Source organism: Cucumis sativus, chromosome 1, assembly GCF_000004075.3.
Source record: "Cucumis sativus cultivar 9930 chromosome 1, Cucumber_9930_V3, whole genome shotgun sequence".
NCBI lineage: Eukaryota > Viridiplantae > Streptophyta > Magnoliopsida > Cucurbitales > Cucurbitaceae > Cucumis > Cucumis sativus.
This window is the reverse complement of record NC_026655.2, coordinates 23,631,999-23,644,195: the sequence shown is the minus strand read 5'-3', so window position 1 is coordinate 23,644,195 and position 12,197 is coordinate 23,631,999. Positions and strand designations below refer to the sequence as shown.

General features: G+C 31.0%; 1 protein-coding gene across 1 annotated transcript; it reads right to left on the bottom strand.

Annotated features, from left to right (window-relative positions):
• Positions 1–6,803: 6,803 nt before the first annotated feature.
• Positions 6,804–10,645, bottom strand: LOC101220733 (probable WRKY transcription factor 14). Its single transcript, XM_011660991.2, has 3 exons — positions 9,893–10,645; positions 8,849–8,992; positions 6,804–7,736 (listed from the first exon to the last, which is right to left on the bottom strand). Exons 1-3 carry the CDS (start codon positions 10,417–10,419, stop codon positions 7,166–7,168), a joined length of 1,242 nt encoding a protein of 413 aa, XP_011659293.1. The 5' UTR covers positions 10,420–10,645; the 3' UTR covers positions 6,804–7,165.
• Positions 10,646–12,197: the final 1,552 nt, after the last annotated feature.

The following is a 12,197-nucleotide window of genomic DNA, read 5'->3' as shown; positions in this document are numbered from 1 at the left end:
AGCCCTATGATCGTTTGGTGAGGTTAGTAGGTAACAAGAAGTTTTAGACACTTTCAATCAAACTCAATCATGTTGTGGTGCTTAACATGTGTGAATTGTTTTGACGTATCCTGCATATCAGCTTTACTTGTTGAGAAATTAAATTAAATTTTGTGATAGATCATACTAAGGTATAATACTCGGTGAATAAATGGCCAATAATTATTTCCTTTTTTGTTTCAGTACAGTACATTGGACTTGTGTTTGTCAAGTCCTTGTTAGGAATTTAACTCATTTTTGTTTGTTTGTTTGGTTTTGATCTGTATGATCATAGCTGAGTTTTATGTGGTAGTGATTATTGTTTGATATCCATGGCATTTCCGTTTCATGGTCTCTGTCTAGCACTCAAGTGATTACTTCGTTAAACCTTGGATTTTAGAATCCATGCTTGACGACAAGCATCTCACATGGATGTGTTTGTTGGAGTTATTGTTAAATTGATCTGTTTGTTTGTCCCAAGTGGGAAATTCTTGTCACTTATCCAGCCAAATTTAGTACTCCATTAGCTTCTTTGGTGTGAAACCAAAGAGTTGGTCTTTTATTTTTGTATGAATATTCTGCCTTCAATGTGAGAGGAGGTAATTTATTTATAGGAAAAATAGACAGAAGGTAACTAATAGTGAATTAAGCCAGAGACTAGAGACAGTTTACATGATTTCATCCCCTAACATCAAACTTGTTGCAAGTTTGTCATGAAAGTTGAAATCCATCCGACACAACGGAGTATGACCAAACCAACCACCAGCATTTTGGACAAAAATATTGTGATCAACTAGATAAAATCGAGACAAAAAATCAAATATGGTCACTAAAAGATGAATCTCTCCATTGACTGTAAACCTGAAAAAGATGATCCCTTGAATCTCATTTAAAGCCGTTTTCAAAAGAATCAATTTCAAAAGAATTAACTTTCAAAGAAAATCCTTCAAGAATCACATTTTCTTTATTATTCGCTTCAAATTCTTCGACGGTTTGAAGATTCATTTCCACCGCAACCAATGTGTCCTTGATCTTGTTTGATTTTTGCTCGGAGTTTGATACTTCTTTTTAATCTTCTTCGTTGGATTTTTCTTCACTTGTGACCATTTCCAAATCAACATTTTCAAATTTTTGTTCTTCAATTTTATCTCCATGATTTTTTATTTGAAAATTTTCCAAACGTGATTTCTTTGTTTTCTCAGCTTATGTATATAAAACCAATCTATCCTTGGACTCTTGAAAATAAATTGATGGTTGATCTACATGTTGAGTCTTTTTCTCCAATGAAGGATGATTTCTTGAAAAATAGGTTTGATTGGATCGTTCGACCATTTTTTGATATATCCCCTTCTTATTCTGTCCCAAATTGTTTTAAAAACATATCAGAGTCACTAGAATCATTTTTTCAATTTGGATGATGATAGGTTCTTTGAGAAAATTGAACGTGGCCAAAATTTGAATGTTGAAATTCTTATTCTAAATCACTTGAATAAGAACTCTAGCATTGTTTATGGGAGTACAATTGATTTTCTTGTCTATACCAACGACTGATATTTTTCTCCTACGTACCATCAGCATGTGGTCGAAACCTTCTGTTATGATCGTTTACTCTCCTTTCTTGCAACTCATCATCAGAGGTACTGCAATCTTGAGGTTCTTGATACATTTCTTGGTTTCTTGTAAAAGGATTTTGATAGTCTTGAAATGGTCTCCTTCTTTCTTGAGTCACAAATGTTTTTTCTTAATGATTTCTTTCAATCCAATGAATTCCAACACCACGGATGCCATGCTGTCCCCAGTCACGAACAAATTCTTGATATTCTTGATGAACATTTTGAGGAGGTGCCAATGTCTCTAGCCTTTGTAGAACTTCTTGCATTGTTGTTTGTAATCCCTCCACCAAAGCCTCCAAGGACAACAAGCATCTCGAGGTGGTTCTTGGAGAGAGGACGAGTGTTTCATTCACATCTTGGTTTTGAGCAAGTTGCTCAATCGTTGAAGGTTGGTTTCGCTAGACAACCATAGGACTCGAAAGTTTATAGTGCTCCGATACCGATTGGTGTGAAACCAAATACTCTTTTATTTTTTTATAAATATTTTTCCTCAATGTGAGAGGAGGTACTAGTTGGTTACATAGTAACTAACTAGGTAGTTAAGTAACAATGAATTAAAGCATTACAAAAGCTATTAGTAATAGTAAATTAAGGCAGAAACCAAAGACAGTTTACATCATTCTTGCTTTTTTTTTTTTCTCTCTTTTGCAATCCCATGAGCATGGACGTCCATTAATGGTTCAGCTGATGAATTTTGGGATGTAGGGTCATTCTTTTAATGCTTGTCTAGAAAACTTCCATTTAAGGGTTTAGTTGATGAAATTTTTAAGTTTCAAAATCATGGTAGTTTATGTTGTCTTGCTTATATAGCATTCAGATATGTGGGTTAAAATGATGAGGAACTTTCTGAGATGGAAAATTTTAACCCTTTTTTTGTCTCTCTGTAATTAGATAATATATTTGGAAAGGTATTGAATGTTTCTGCAGGAGATAGACCTTTTCTTTAAAGCCAGAATTTGAAAGATCTTGCTCACATCAAAGCATCAAAGGTATGATATCGAAAAGGCCTTTTTCCTTGTGTTTAAGGACATTATTTATCACCAACTTTAGTTCTTATTGGTGTGCTTTGGAATTGGTTAACCTTTGATTAACTTATTTGAATTTATATAATAATGGTCATTCTATAGTTGATAGATTTTGTACTAAACTTATTTCATATGTATGGTTCATTTATCTTTAAACGTTCTCTATTGAAATGGATGTATTGAGTGAGAAGCGTGTGGTGAAGTTAGCTAGGTGGTGATGAAATTGAAGATTTAGACTTCACTTAAAGCTAAAAAGAATTTCTAGGTTTTAGGGTATTTCGTTTATCTTTATATGTTATTTGTTAGGAGAGTTGTAATCATATTTCTTTCATATTGTTGGTTTCAGTCACATGTTTGTCTTTATATGTAATTTGTAGGATGTTTAAAAGGATGATTCGTACCGTCCTTGGACCGACGTTAAAAATGAATTTGATATTTTAAGAAAAATTGTAGTAGGTAGCTTTTCGACCATATGTTATAGCAAATATAAAACATTGTGTTAGAATTTTATAAATATTGCAAAATTTGTACTTTTTTTTTGTTAATGTAACGTCTATCTTAAATTTGTAATTATTGTTGAACTACTCTTTAATAACTTATTTGTTTTCCGTTTTTAATGTTTCCATCCCTTATTTATTCTTGCACTTTTTAAGGCCCTAATAATTATCTCTTACCAAAAAAACAATGTGTTCCTTCAATAACCTATGCGTATTTCTTCTCCAATTTTTAAGGTCATAATCATTCTTTCTTATATACGAAACAATATATTGTTTGCAGTATAATTACTAAGTGTATCAACAATATATTATTAAAGTATATCAACATATTAGTAAAGTGAATCATTATCAGTATATCAATTAAGTTCACAAGTGTATATTAATAGTGTATCAAATGTATAAGTAGGGCTTCAAGCACATCAAGTGTATTTAATCAATTGAGTGTATCAGTGAAGGATACTAAGTGTATTTGCAGTACATCAAGTGTATCAAACATATCACGTGTATCAAGCGTATCAAATTTGTTAAGTTTACCAATGAAGCATAACAAAGTTTATTAGCAAGGCATCAAGTATGTGTTAAACATATTAGTGAAGTATTTAAGTGTATCAGGTCGAAAGAGTATCAAATGTATCAAGAAGAATCGAGTGTAACAAAGATGATTAGATGTATTAAAGTGTTTCAGGTGTATCAAAGGGTATCAAGTGTATTATGGTTTATCAAGATGTATTAAATATATATCCACTATATCAAGGAATATCAAGAGTATCGACGTTTCAGGGGATATTAGATGTATCAAATGAGAATTAGTAGTAAGGGCATTTATGACATTTTACATCTTGTATATTTGAATTGAGCTTTGTTTTTGTTATTTTTGCAAGCAGTAAATGTGTCTGCGACTTAATTATTACAACTTGTGTTTTTCCTTTTTCATAGGTGTCCCACATTTCTAAATGAATTTTATATAGTAGGTATTATAGAATATTAAAAAAATCTCTCAATTAGTCTTTAAAAAATACCATTCCGGTTTTCAATTGGTTCCTACAAGTCAAACCTGATCTCAATTCCTCGAGGATATAAGAGATTTAGCCAAGTGGTAATGTCTTGTATTTTTGAAGAATACAACACGTGATTTTTCAGCTCAAGATTTTATTCAGAGACGATTACAAGAGTAAGTTTTTGCGTTCTCTATGTTTTCTATCACTGATTGTAAAGCATGTTTAGCTTAGATTATTTTTACAATAAATTAAAATATGTAAAGTTGCCGATGTATGGATATTTCTTAAATTCCAATTAAATTGAGTTTTTGTTCTCTATATTGTTTCTACTGCCTAAAGGTTTCTATACCTTCAAAATTTTGGACGATATGTCACTATTAGTGTGCGACGACTTAGTTTTGCTTGTTTTGAAGATACTGTATGATTTGTATATTACATCGATGTATTTAAAGTTTATATTTATATGAACTAATTCTGTCCCCTTACCTAAAATCTTGGCTCCAACACGGTTCCCAAGGACACTTTCGTTCCAAGGTAACGAAAGGGTTAGTTTTAGTTAAGAGTTTCTCTTAATAAATAATCAAAGATATTTATAGATTAAATTCGTAAATGATAGTGAGTTTACTTAATAAGAATGCCCTAATCCTTATAACTGTCCTGTGTGATAAGAAAAGCTAGCCGAATCAATAGTGTAGAAGACTTGTGTTTCCACTAGCATGCAAGCCGGTGAGATCAGTGGAGAATTATTGTTACTTGTTCTCGGTTTTGACGGGCTCAACGAACAACTCTCTCCACACAACTCAGCATCAGCATCAGCATCGGGGATTCACCCACCTCTCATAAAATTCAATCTTAAGAGTGCCCATCCCACTTTGCCATATACACATATAGCTCATGTCTAACTCAATTGTCACACATTTCCCACACCTTTTTCTAGTCCTACACGAAATAGCGCATTGGATACACTCTAAACTTATAATAACACATCAGAAAAGAAAAAATGTACAGAGACTACTCTTCTTATAAAATTACATGATACCAAAGTACAACTCACTTTAGCCTAAGAATTTTATAGATAACATTATATAAAAGTTAATCGATCTAACATTCATCATCTCTCGCGCCACTCCACGTTGAGGATGACGTCAAGATAAGCTATTTGTGGAGTCTAAATTATTTATTCTAATTTCACACCTAAAACTCAATTAAAATTCTAACAACATATATAAGAAATTATATAAAATAATTCTTACAGGGAACAATTTTTTTTTTTTTTTACATCTTATGACGTTATGAGTTTTTCTTGATTAATCTTAATTAATATATAAAGAAGATATATAATTGTTGTATGTTCACATGACACATCAAAGTCAAACCTATATTAAATTGGTAAATTAAAATAAAATTGTATTTAAATTTTGTCCTTATCATTAGGAAAATATTATTAAAATACATGTACTAATCACACCAAACAAGTTTATATTATAAAATTACTTGAAAAATAATTTACAAAGTTTCCCAAAAGAAACATATATCATATAACCTACTTGTTACAATTACCAATATGAGACCACCACGAAGAGAGAGAAAGAGGGAGATATCATTTTTAAAAATTAGCAAAACCAAGAACTTCAAATAATTAATTATAACACCCGATTTCACTCCATTCTTTTATTTCTCAATTCTCTCTCTAATTAATATCACATCATATTTCAATGAAGCAGACATATACCATATTCAATAAATCCTAAAAGATCAAAAAGCTAACCAAGATATGATTATATATATAAGATGGTTAGATATTCAAATTTCCTATATTTTCATAAATTTTAAAATTGTCTTTTTAAAAACAAATATTCATTGATCTTTATGGATTTTTACAGTTTAATGAATTTTAACCTATAATTGACACACGAAAATAATAATAATTTTTTTTTAAAAAAAAACCTCGATTTTGTACAGAAAAAATGAAGAAAAGAAACAAAGTCTCATGGCCAAGAGTAGGGTCTTGAATGATTTCCTCCACTTCCAAAAGATACAAGCCAAAGCCAAGTCCCATCTTTACATCAAATCTCTTTCACTATTATTATTATTACTACTATTATTATTTGTGTAGTTATGGCCTCCATTGGATGTACTTGATTCAACTGTACAAATCTTCTGTTGCACAGCTTTCTGTCCCATCCACACTCCATATTAATTCCCAAAAGGAATATGGGTCTCACTGCCTTGCTTCCAATCATCCAACAATCCAATTTTTATATATGTATCATTAAATTAACCCTACCCATTCTCCTTAATTAATTCAATTTCAACTCCCAATTTACCTTCTTCTAAACTAAAACAAAAATTTAGAGTTTGATTAATTCTAAGTTTTCATCTCTATATCCTATGTACACGTTATAAAGACCATTGGTATGAAAATTTATCTAGTACATATCATGCATGCACACATATGTTTTAACTAATTAACTGAAGTTAATATGAAGAGATAAAGAAGAGTAAAAAGAACATAATTCAAGATCAAGCCCACAATTTGAGTTTAGATTATCACCATTGTGACATGATCATTAATATTAAAGATAGCTTATGGACATTCACCAATATTAATGATCTATTTGTAAACCCTATTAAAGTTGGCACATTAATGCATGTAATAATGATTTTCAAAGCATGTATATGATTTAAACATATTCCATGAACTACAAAGTGTACCCTGTGGTGTAAAAACCCTAAAGAAATATAATGATAATCCAAAAAATATATTTCTCACAGAAAAAGGGTTAAAATTGAACAATTTTTATGAACTAAAATTTCACTCTTTTTTTTTTCAAGTACAATTAAGCTCACCTCAAAAGCAACCAAAAAAAAAGGAAAACTAACTTAAAGAAGAAAATAGGAAGCTAGCTAGCTGCATGTGTATATAATGTTTAAAATTTTATATATATATAGTTTTGTTATTAATTTTTATATATAAAGCTCTTTTTAAACTGTGGTTTGATAATTACCCTCCGTCAACCTCCCTTGGCTTCTTTGAACAAACTTCCACTTGAATTCTCTGCCCAATCATAGAGCTCCAAAAATGGATCTTTACTGCCTTCTCCATTTCCTGCACTAAATCCATGGTTACTAAACATCAACATATTGTTGTTCAGAGGGTCTGCTGAAAGATGATGATTATGGTCGTGGTTGTTGTCGTGCTCGAGGTCGTTCATTTGATCTGCAAATTCAGTGAAAATTAAGTCATAAGGGAAATCTTGATGATCTCCCTCCTCCTGATTATCATTTGTTGTTGTTGCTTTATCTGTCATTTGGTCTTCATCCATCTCTTCCTCCTTTATTGTTGTGGTTGGCAGGATGTCGTTAATGCGCTCATGTTTCGGGCTTGTTTTATTAGCGGTGGTAGCGGTGGTGGTTCGTGAAGGATGGGAACGAGTAGAACCTGCAAGGGCATTGCGTTGAGTGGGCCATGGGTGGTTGTGCTCCGAAGTGTAGGTGATGACAAGCATGTTGGGGTTAGTACGACTTCGCTCGACCTGCTTTCGAGCGGAGCAGCCCTTGGAACTACTGCACCTATAATATCCCCTGAAAGAAAAGAGAAGAGAAAGAAAGGCATAAAAGAACTATAAGGCATATACTATATATATATAATGAAGATGATCAACATTAATGAGAATTAAGTATATGAAAGATTTGAGGGTTTTGGAAAAAATGTAAATACTTCTACAACATAAGAAAGGAATTGTTAAACAAGCTAGTTAGTTTTTAAAAATCACATCCAAAGTAATTAAAAGGAAAAAAAAAAAAGAATTACCATTTATCTACTAATAACATTTAATTTTGAAAAGTCAACCATCATTAATAAGGGAAGAAAAATACAAATGGAACACAAAACACATGTTTTGATTAACACCAACAACTAAAGAATTGGACTAGAACAAATTAAATACCATAAATTGAAATAAAGAACATCTCAAAACTATATAGTATTTCTATAAATAAAAAATATATTAGTATATATAGAAGTTTAGAAAATATTATGATTTCTCTGCCCCAACTTTAAAGCCCACTTGAAGAAATGATGAGTAAATGATCATGAGTGAGATATTCATGAAATTATTGGGAGTCAATTTCTTGTCAGCTAGAGAGAGAGAGAAAGAGGTACAAAAACTTGCAGCATTTGGCATTGATTTCTGGAAAACAAAACTCTTTTTTTCTCTCTCTCATGTTTAAGTAGAAAATAAATTAATTGAAAATTACCAAAGAAAATTAGAAAAAAAAAAAATTAATATTTGAGGTCAAAATCTTTTTGACTTGGAAAGTTAGGATGAACAATGATCAATTTAGACAGTTAAAATCATTTCAATTCAACTTAATCTACCAACACTTTCAGATTTTGAATTTTATATAGTGTCTATGCAGAAATCTTAACATACTTCTCTTGTTTGTTCATTTAGTTGATTTTTTTAAAGACGTTTTATTATCTATTAGCAACTTTTTTTTTTTTGTTGTTATAAATTTAGGAATACATTCTCCTATTATATATAATTATTTCATGAATGTTATTATTGTTGTTATATATTATTTAAACAATTTGAGGACTAAATTTAGGATTTATGGAAGGAAGAGAGGGAACCAAATGATAATATATTTAACCTAAAAGTAATAATAAGATTAAAGTTTTGAAGAAAGTTGACCTTGGATATGGGGATCCTTTGATGGGCTTTTGTCCGTACTTCCTCCATGCCCATAGATCGGAAGGAACCACTTCGCCGCTGCTTGATCGACTGTTCGCCGGTGCCGGTGCCGGAATACACACCACCTTCTTCACTTGGCTCTTCCTGAGAACAACCAACCACATTAGTTAATTCATTCATGTAGGAATTCATTTTAATAGCGTTTTTGTTTGAAGCAACAATTTTGTAATTTGGAGTTCAATTCTCTTGTTTTTCTCTTCTTTATTTCTTCTTCTTTTTTTTTTTAATAAAACCAAAAGGAAAGTTAAATTGTTATGATCAGATGGAGTTTTAGTTAACTATGGGAGAGGTGGTAGAATTTTTCTTAGTTATTCCACTCTAATTAAACTTGTGGTTAATTAGAGGTACCAAATATTTAAAATTTTAATGCTAATTTATCTACAACAATCTTAATATAGTTTATTAACTTAAACTCTAAAAATGAGATAGAGTCTGTACATAGATATGTATATGGTCTTGAAATAGCTAGTTACTGTTATTTTATTTAGAACATAGTCTAAATTTGATTTGTTTTCATTTTAGTTTTATTTTTTCATTAAAGTAGACATTGAAATGTGATCGAAGACTACGAGAGTTTACATTTCTCCAAGGTATATTTAAGGAAAAAAAATGTTTTCTCCACCCTTTGAACCTTCTATAAATATAGTAAAGACAAAGTTCATTCAGTCATAAGAGAATTATGTCTTAAAAGTCATAGCTTTATGCTCCTATTTTCCATATGTTGGACTAGAGAGTTTGAACCCAGCAATATCCTAAAATAATCCCTATAGGAGAAAGCCTATACATATTTTTCTAAAACCCATAATTTTTTTTAAGTACCTAATTAATCAACTATCATGAAGCTTTCGAAACTCAAAGGTAAGACAAAATTTAAATTTCATTTGAACCCCAACAAGTTATAACTCAGAATGATCAAAAGCACCCATTAACATAATATATACTGAGTTATTATTATCATTTCAGAAGTCCAAGATTTGATTTTACCTTCTTTTATTGGCGGAATTTCGCGGAGAAGAGATCTGAATCCCGGAATTCTCCATTAAACAAAGAGAGTTCGAGCCACCGGTCGGAAGCACAAGACCACCGCCACCACGAACCGAAGTCGACCTCGGAGAATTCCCCACTGCTGTGGCGAGCGACTCACATGGAGGAGTACTAATTACACCATCACCAGAACTCGGAGAGATCTGCAACATATGGGAAAGTAAATTAGACGGCTGGTCGTCCGCCGCCAAACCCTCACCGCCGCCATCCGAAGCAAAGTTGAAGGGAGAAAAATGGGGAAGAAGAAATGGATCTCGAGTTGGAAACGACAACGGATCTCCAAAATTCATGGAAGAATTGTCAGCAGGAAGGTGCGACCAGAGTTGTCTGTCACCGGAAAACGGGTCGAGAGAGAATTCGGAGGAGAAATGACCGGCGACAGGGGCGGAACTCAGTCGGATCACATCAGTCAAATCACCAGCTTGCTGATAATTGTTATTGTCCATCTCAAACAAACTACAGAACATGTTTTGAAGTTGAGTGTGTCAGGCGAAGAGGAATCGGAAAACATGCAGAATTTTTGTCGCCGGTGAGATTAGGGAGAAAGAAAATGGAAATGGTATTTTGCTTTATTTATGAAAAAAAAAAAGAAGAATTTGAGAGAGAATTATAGAGAGAGCAATTGGACGCTGACTTTCTCTCTCACAAAAACCACTTCTCTTCCATACGCAACATAACATAAGAAGAGAGAGAATAAATCAGAAGTGGGGGTGATGAAGTGAGATTCGTCAATACTCAAATTTAATTTAAGAAGCTTTTGGGGTTTATTCTCAACTTTAAGCGTAGTTCAGGGGTTCATTTGCAATTTTTTATTTCAAACTAATATCAATTTATACCTTTAACCCTAAGTTTTGGTTGTATCAACTTATATTTTATAAACCCTAAATTTTAATCAGAGTATTAATTTAGAAAAATTGCATTCCTAGGAAACAACTAATAATATATAGTTGATCATCACAAACATTAAATCTAAATTTTGTAAGTCATATATTTACGTAAATTTCCTTTTCTTATAATTTTATCAATCGAATATAAAAAACTTATACTTAAATCAATTTTGAACTTTTAGTTAAAATTACCATTAATTAATTTTGATAGTTAATTTTGTTAATTCCGTATCCCAAGAAATTTAACAAATCTCATAATGATTGATTTTTAAAGATAATTAATCTAAAAAAGAAAGTAAAAATTGATTTTGAGTCAACAAAAAAAATTGAAGCATTGAAATAATTATGGGTCACATATAATAATTTTTAACAAAAATTTATTTAAGTTTAGAATTTTAGTGGATAAAAAATAAAAGTTTAGGGATGTAAATTAATGAAGACTAATTTAAAATTATTTATTATATAATCGATCTTGAATTAAAGAAAAAAAAGAAAAAGAAAAGGAATAAAAATAATAAAGAAAGACGGAAGGAAAAGTCATTTTTGGAAAACAAGTGATGAGAAAGTAAAGAAAGCGGCAAGTAGCCGCATTTTTCGGAGAACGCTCCATTCCCTTCCTCCTTTCAATTATTTCCCCCTTATTTTTTTATTTATTTATTATTTTACATATATGAATTGTCACTTTTTTTTTTTAATGGATTGAATTATAAAGTTTTGCCCAGTATTCATAATTTTCAATTTTAAAATTTATATATATAAGATTTTGGAAGGAGGTTTCAAGAAAAAAAAATTATTTTAAATAACAATGTTTTCAAAATTATTTAATTGTAATATTTTCGGGATGATAGATGATAATAGCATATAAGTATACATATCAATATATCACTCATAGATAAAGATATTTTGTTATATTTATAAATAATTTAGTTGTGGTATATTTTTTTAAAAAATCATTTTGATAATTGAATTCTTGATATAGTGTATGTTGAAGCTTCATTCATGTGTCTCCTTTCGAGCCCTTTCATCTAAATATTGTATCATCATGATACAATAGCTATGAAAAATTTAGGGGAGAGAGAAAAGTGTCAACAGCCTAAATTATTTTTCTTTTTCTGCTAAAAAACAGTATTACAAAAAAAGTATTTTGCAAATGAATGACTAGTGCATATGAATGTTTTCCAACAATATTTAGTTTAAGAAAATGAAGAATTATAATTAACTAGATAAAAGAGACTAAAATTAAGTAGATATGAACTTATCTAAATTAGATGGGTTGGCATGAGAAACTCACACTAGGGGTGTTAAAAGAAAAAGTAACTCGACAAACTTGAATTACCTAACTCAAATTGCAAGGGTTG

What these genes read in the sequence shown, in the direction of transcription:
- LOC101220733 (XM_011660991.2), bottom strand. Translation starts at nt 10,419, where the DNA reads ATGTTCTGTAGTTTGTTTGAGATGGACAATAACAATTATCAGCAAGCT. An exon ending in AATTCCGCCAATAAAAGAAG is followed by an intron (nt 8,993 to 9,892) that starts GTAAAATCAAAT and finishes GGTTGTTCTCAG; the next exon opens with GAAGAGCCAAGTGAAGAAGG. An exon ending in AAAGGATCCCCATATCCAAG is followed by an intron (nt 7,737 to 8,848) that starts GTCAACTTTCTT and finishes CTTTTCTTTCAG; the next exon opens with GGGATATTATAGGTGCAGTA.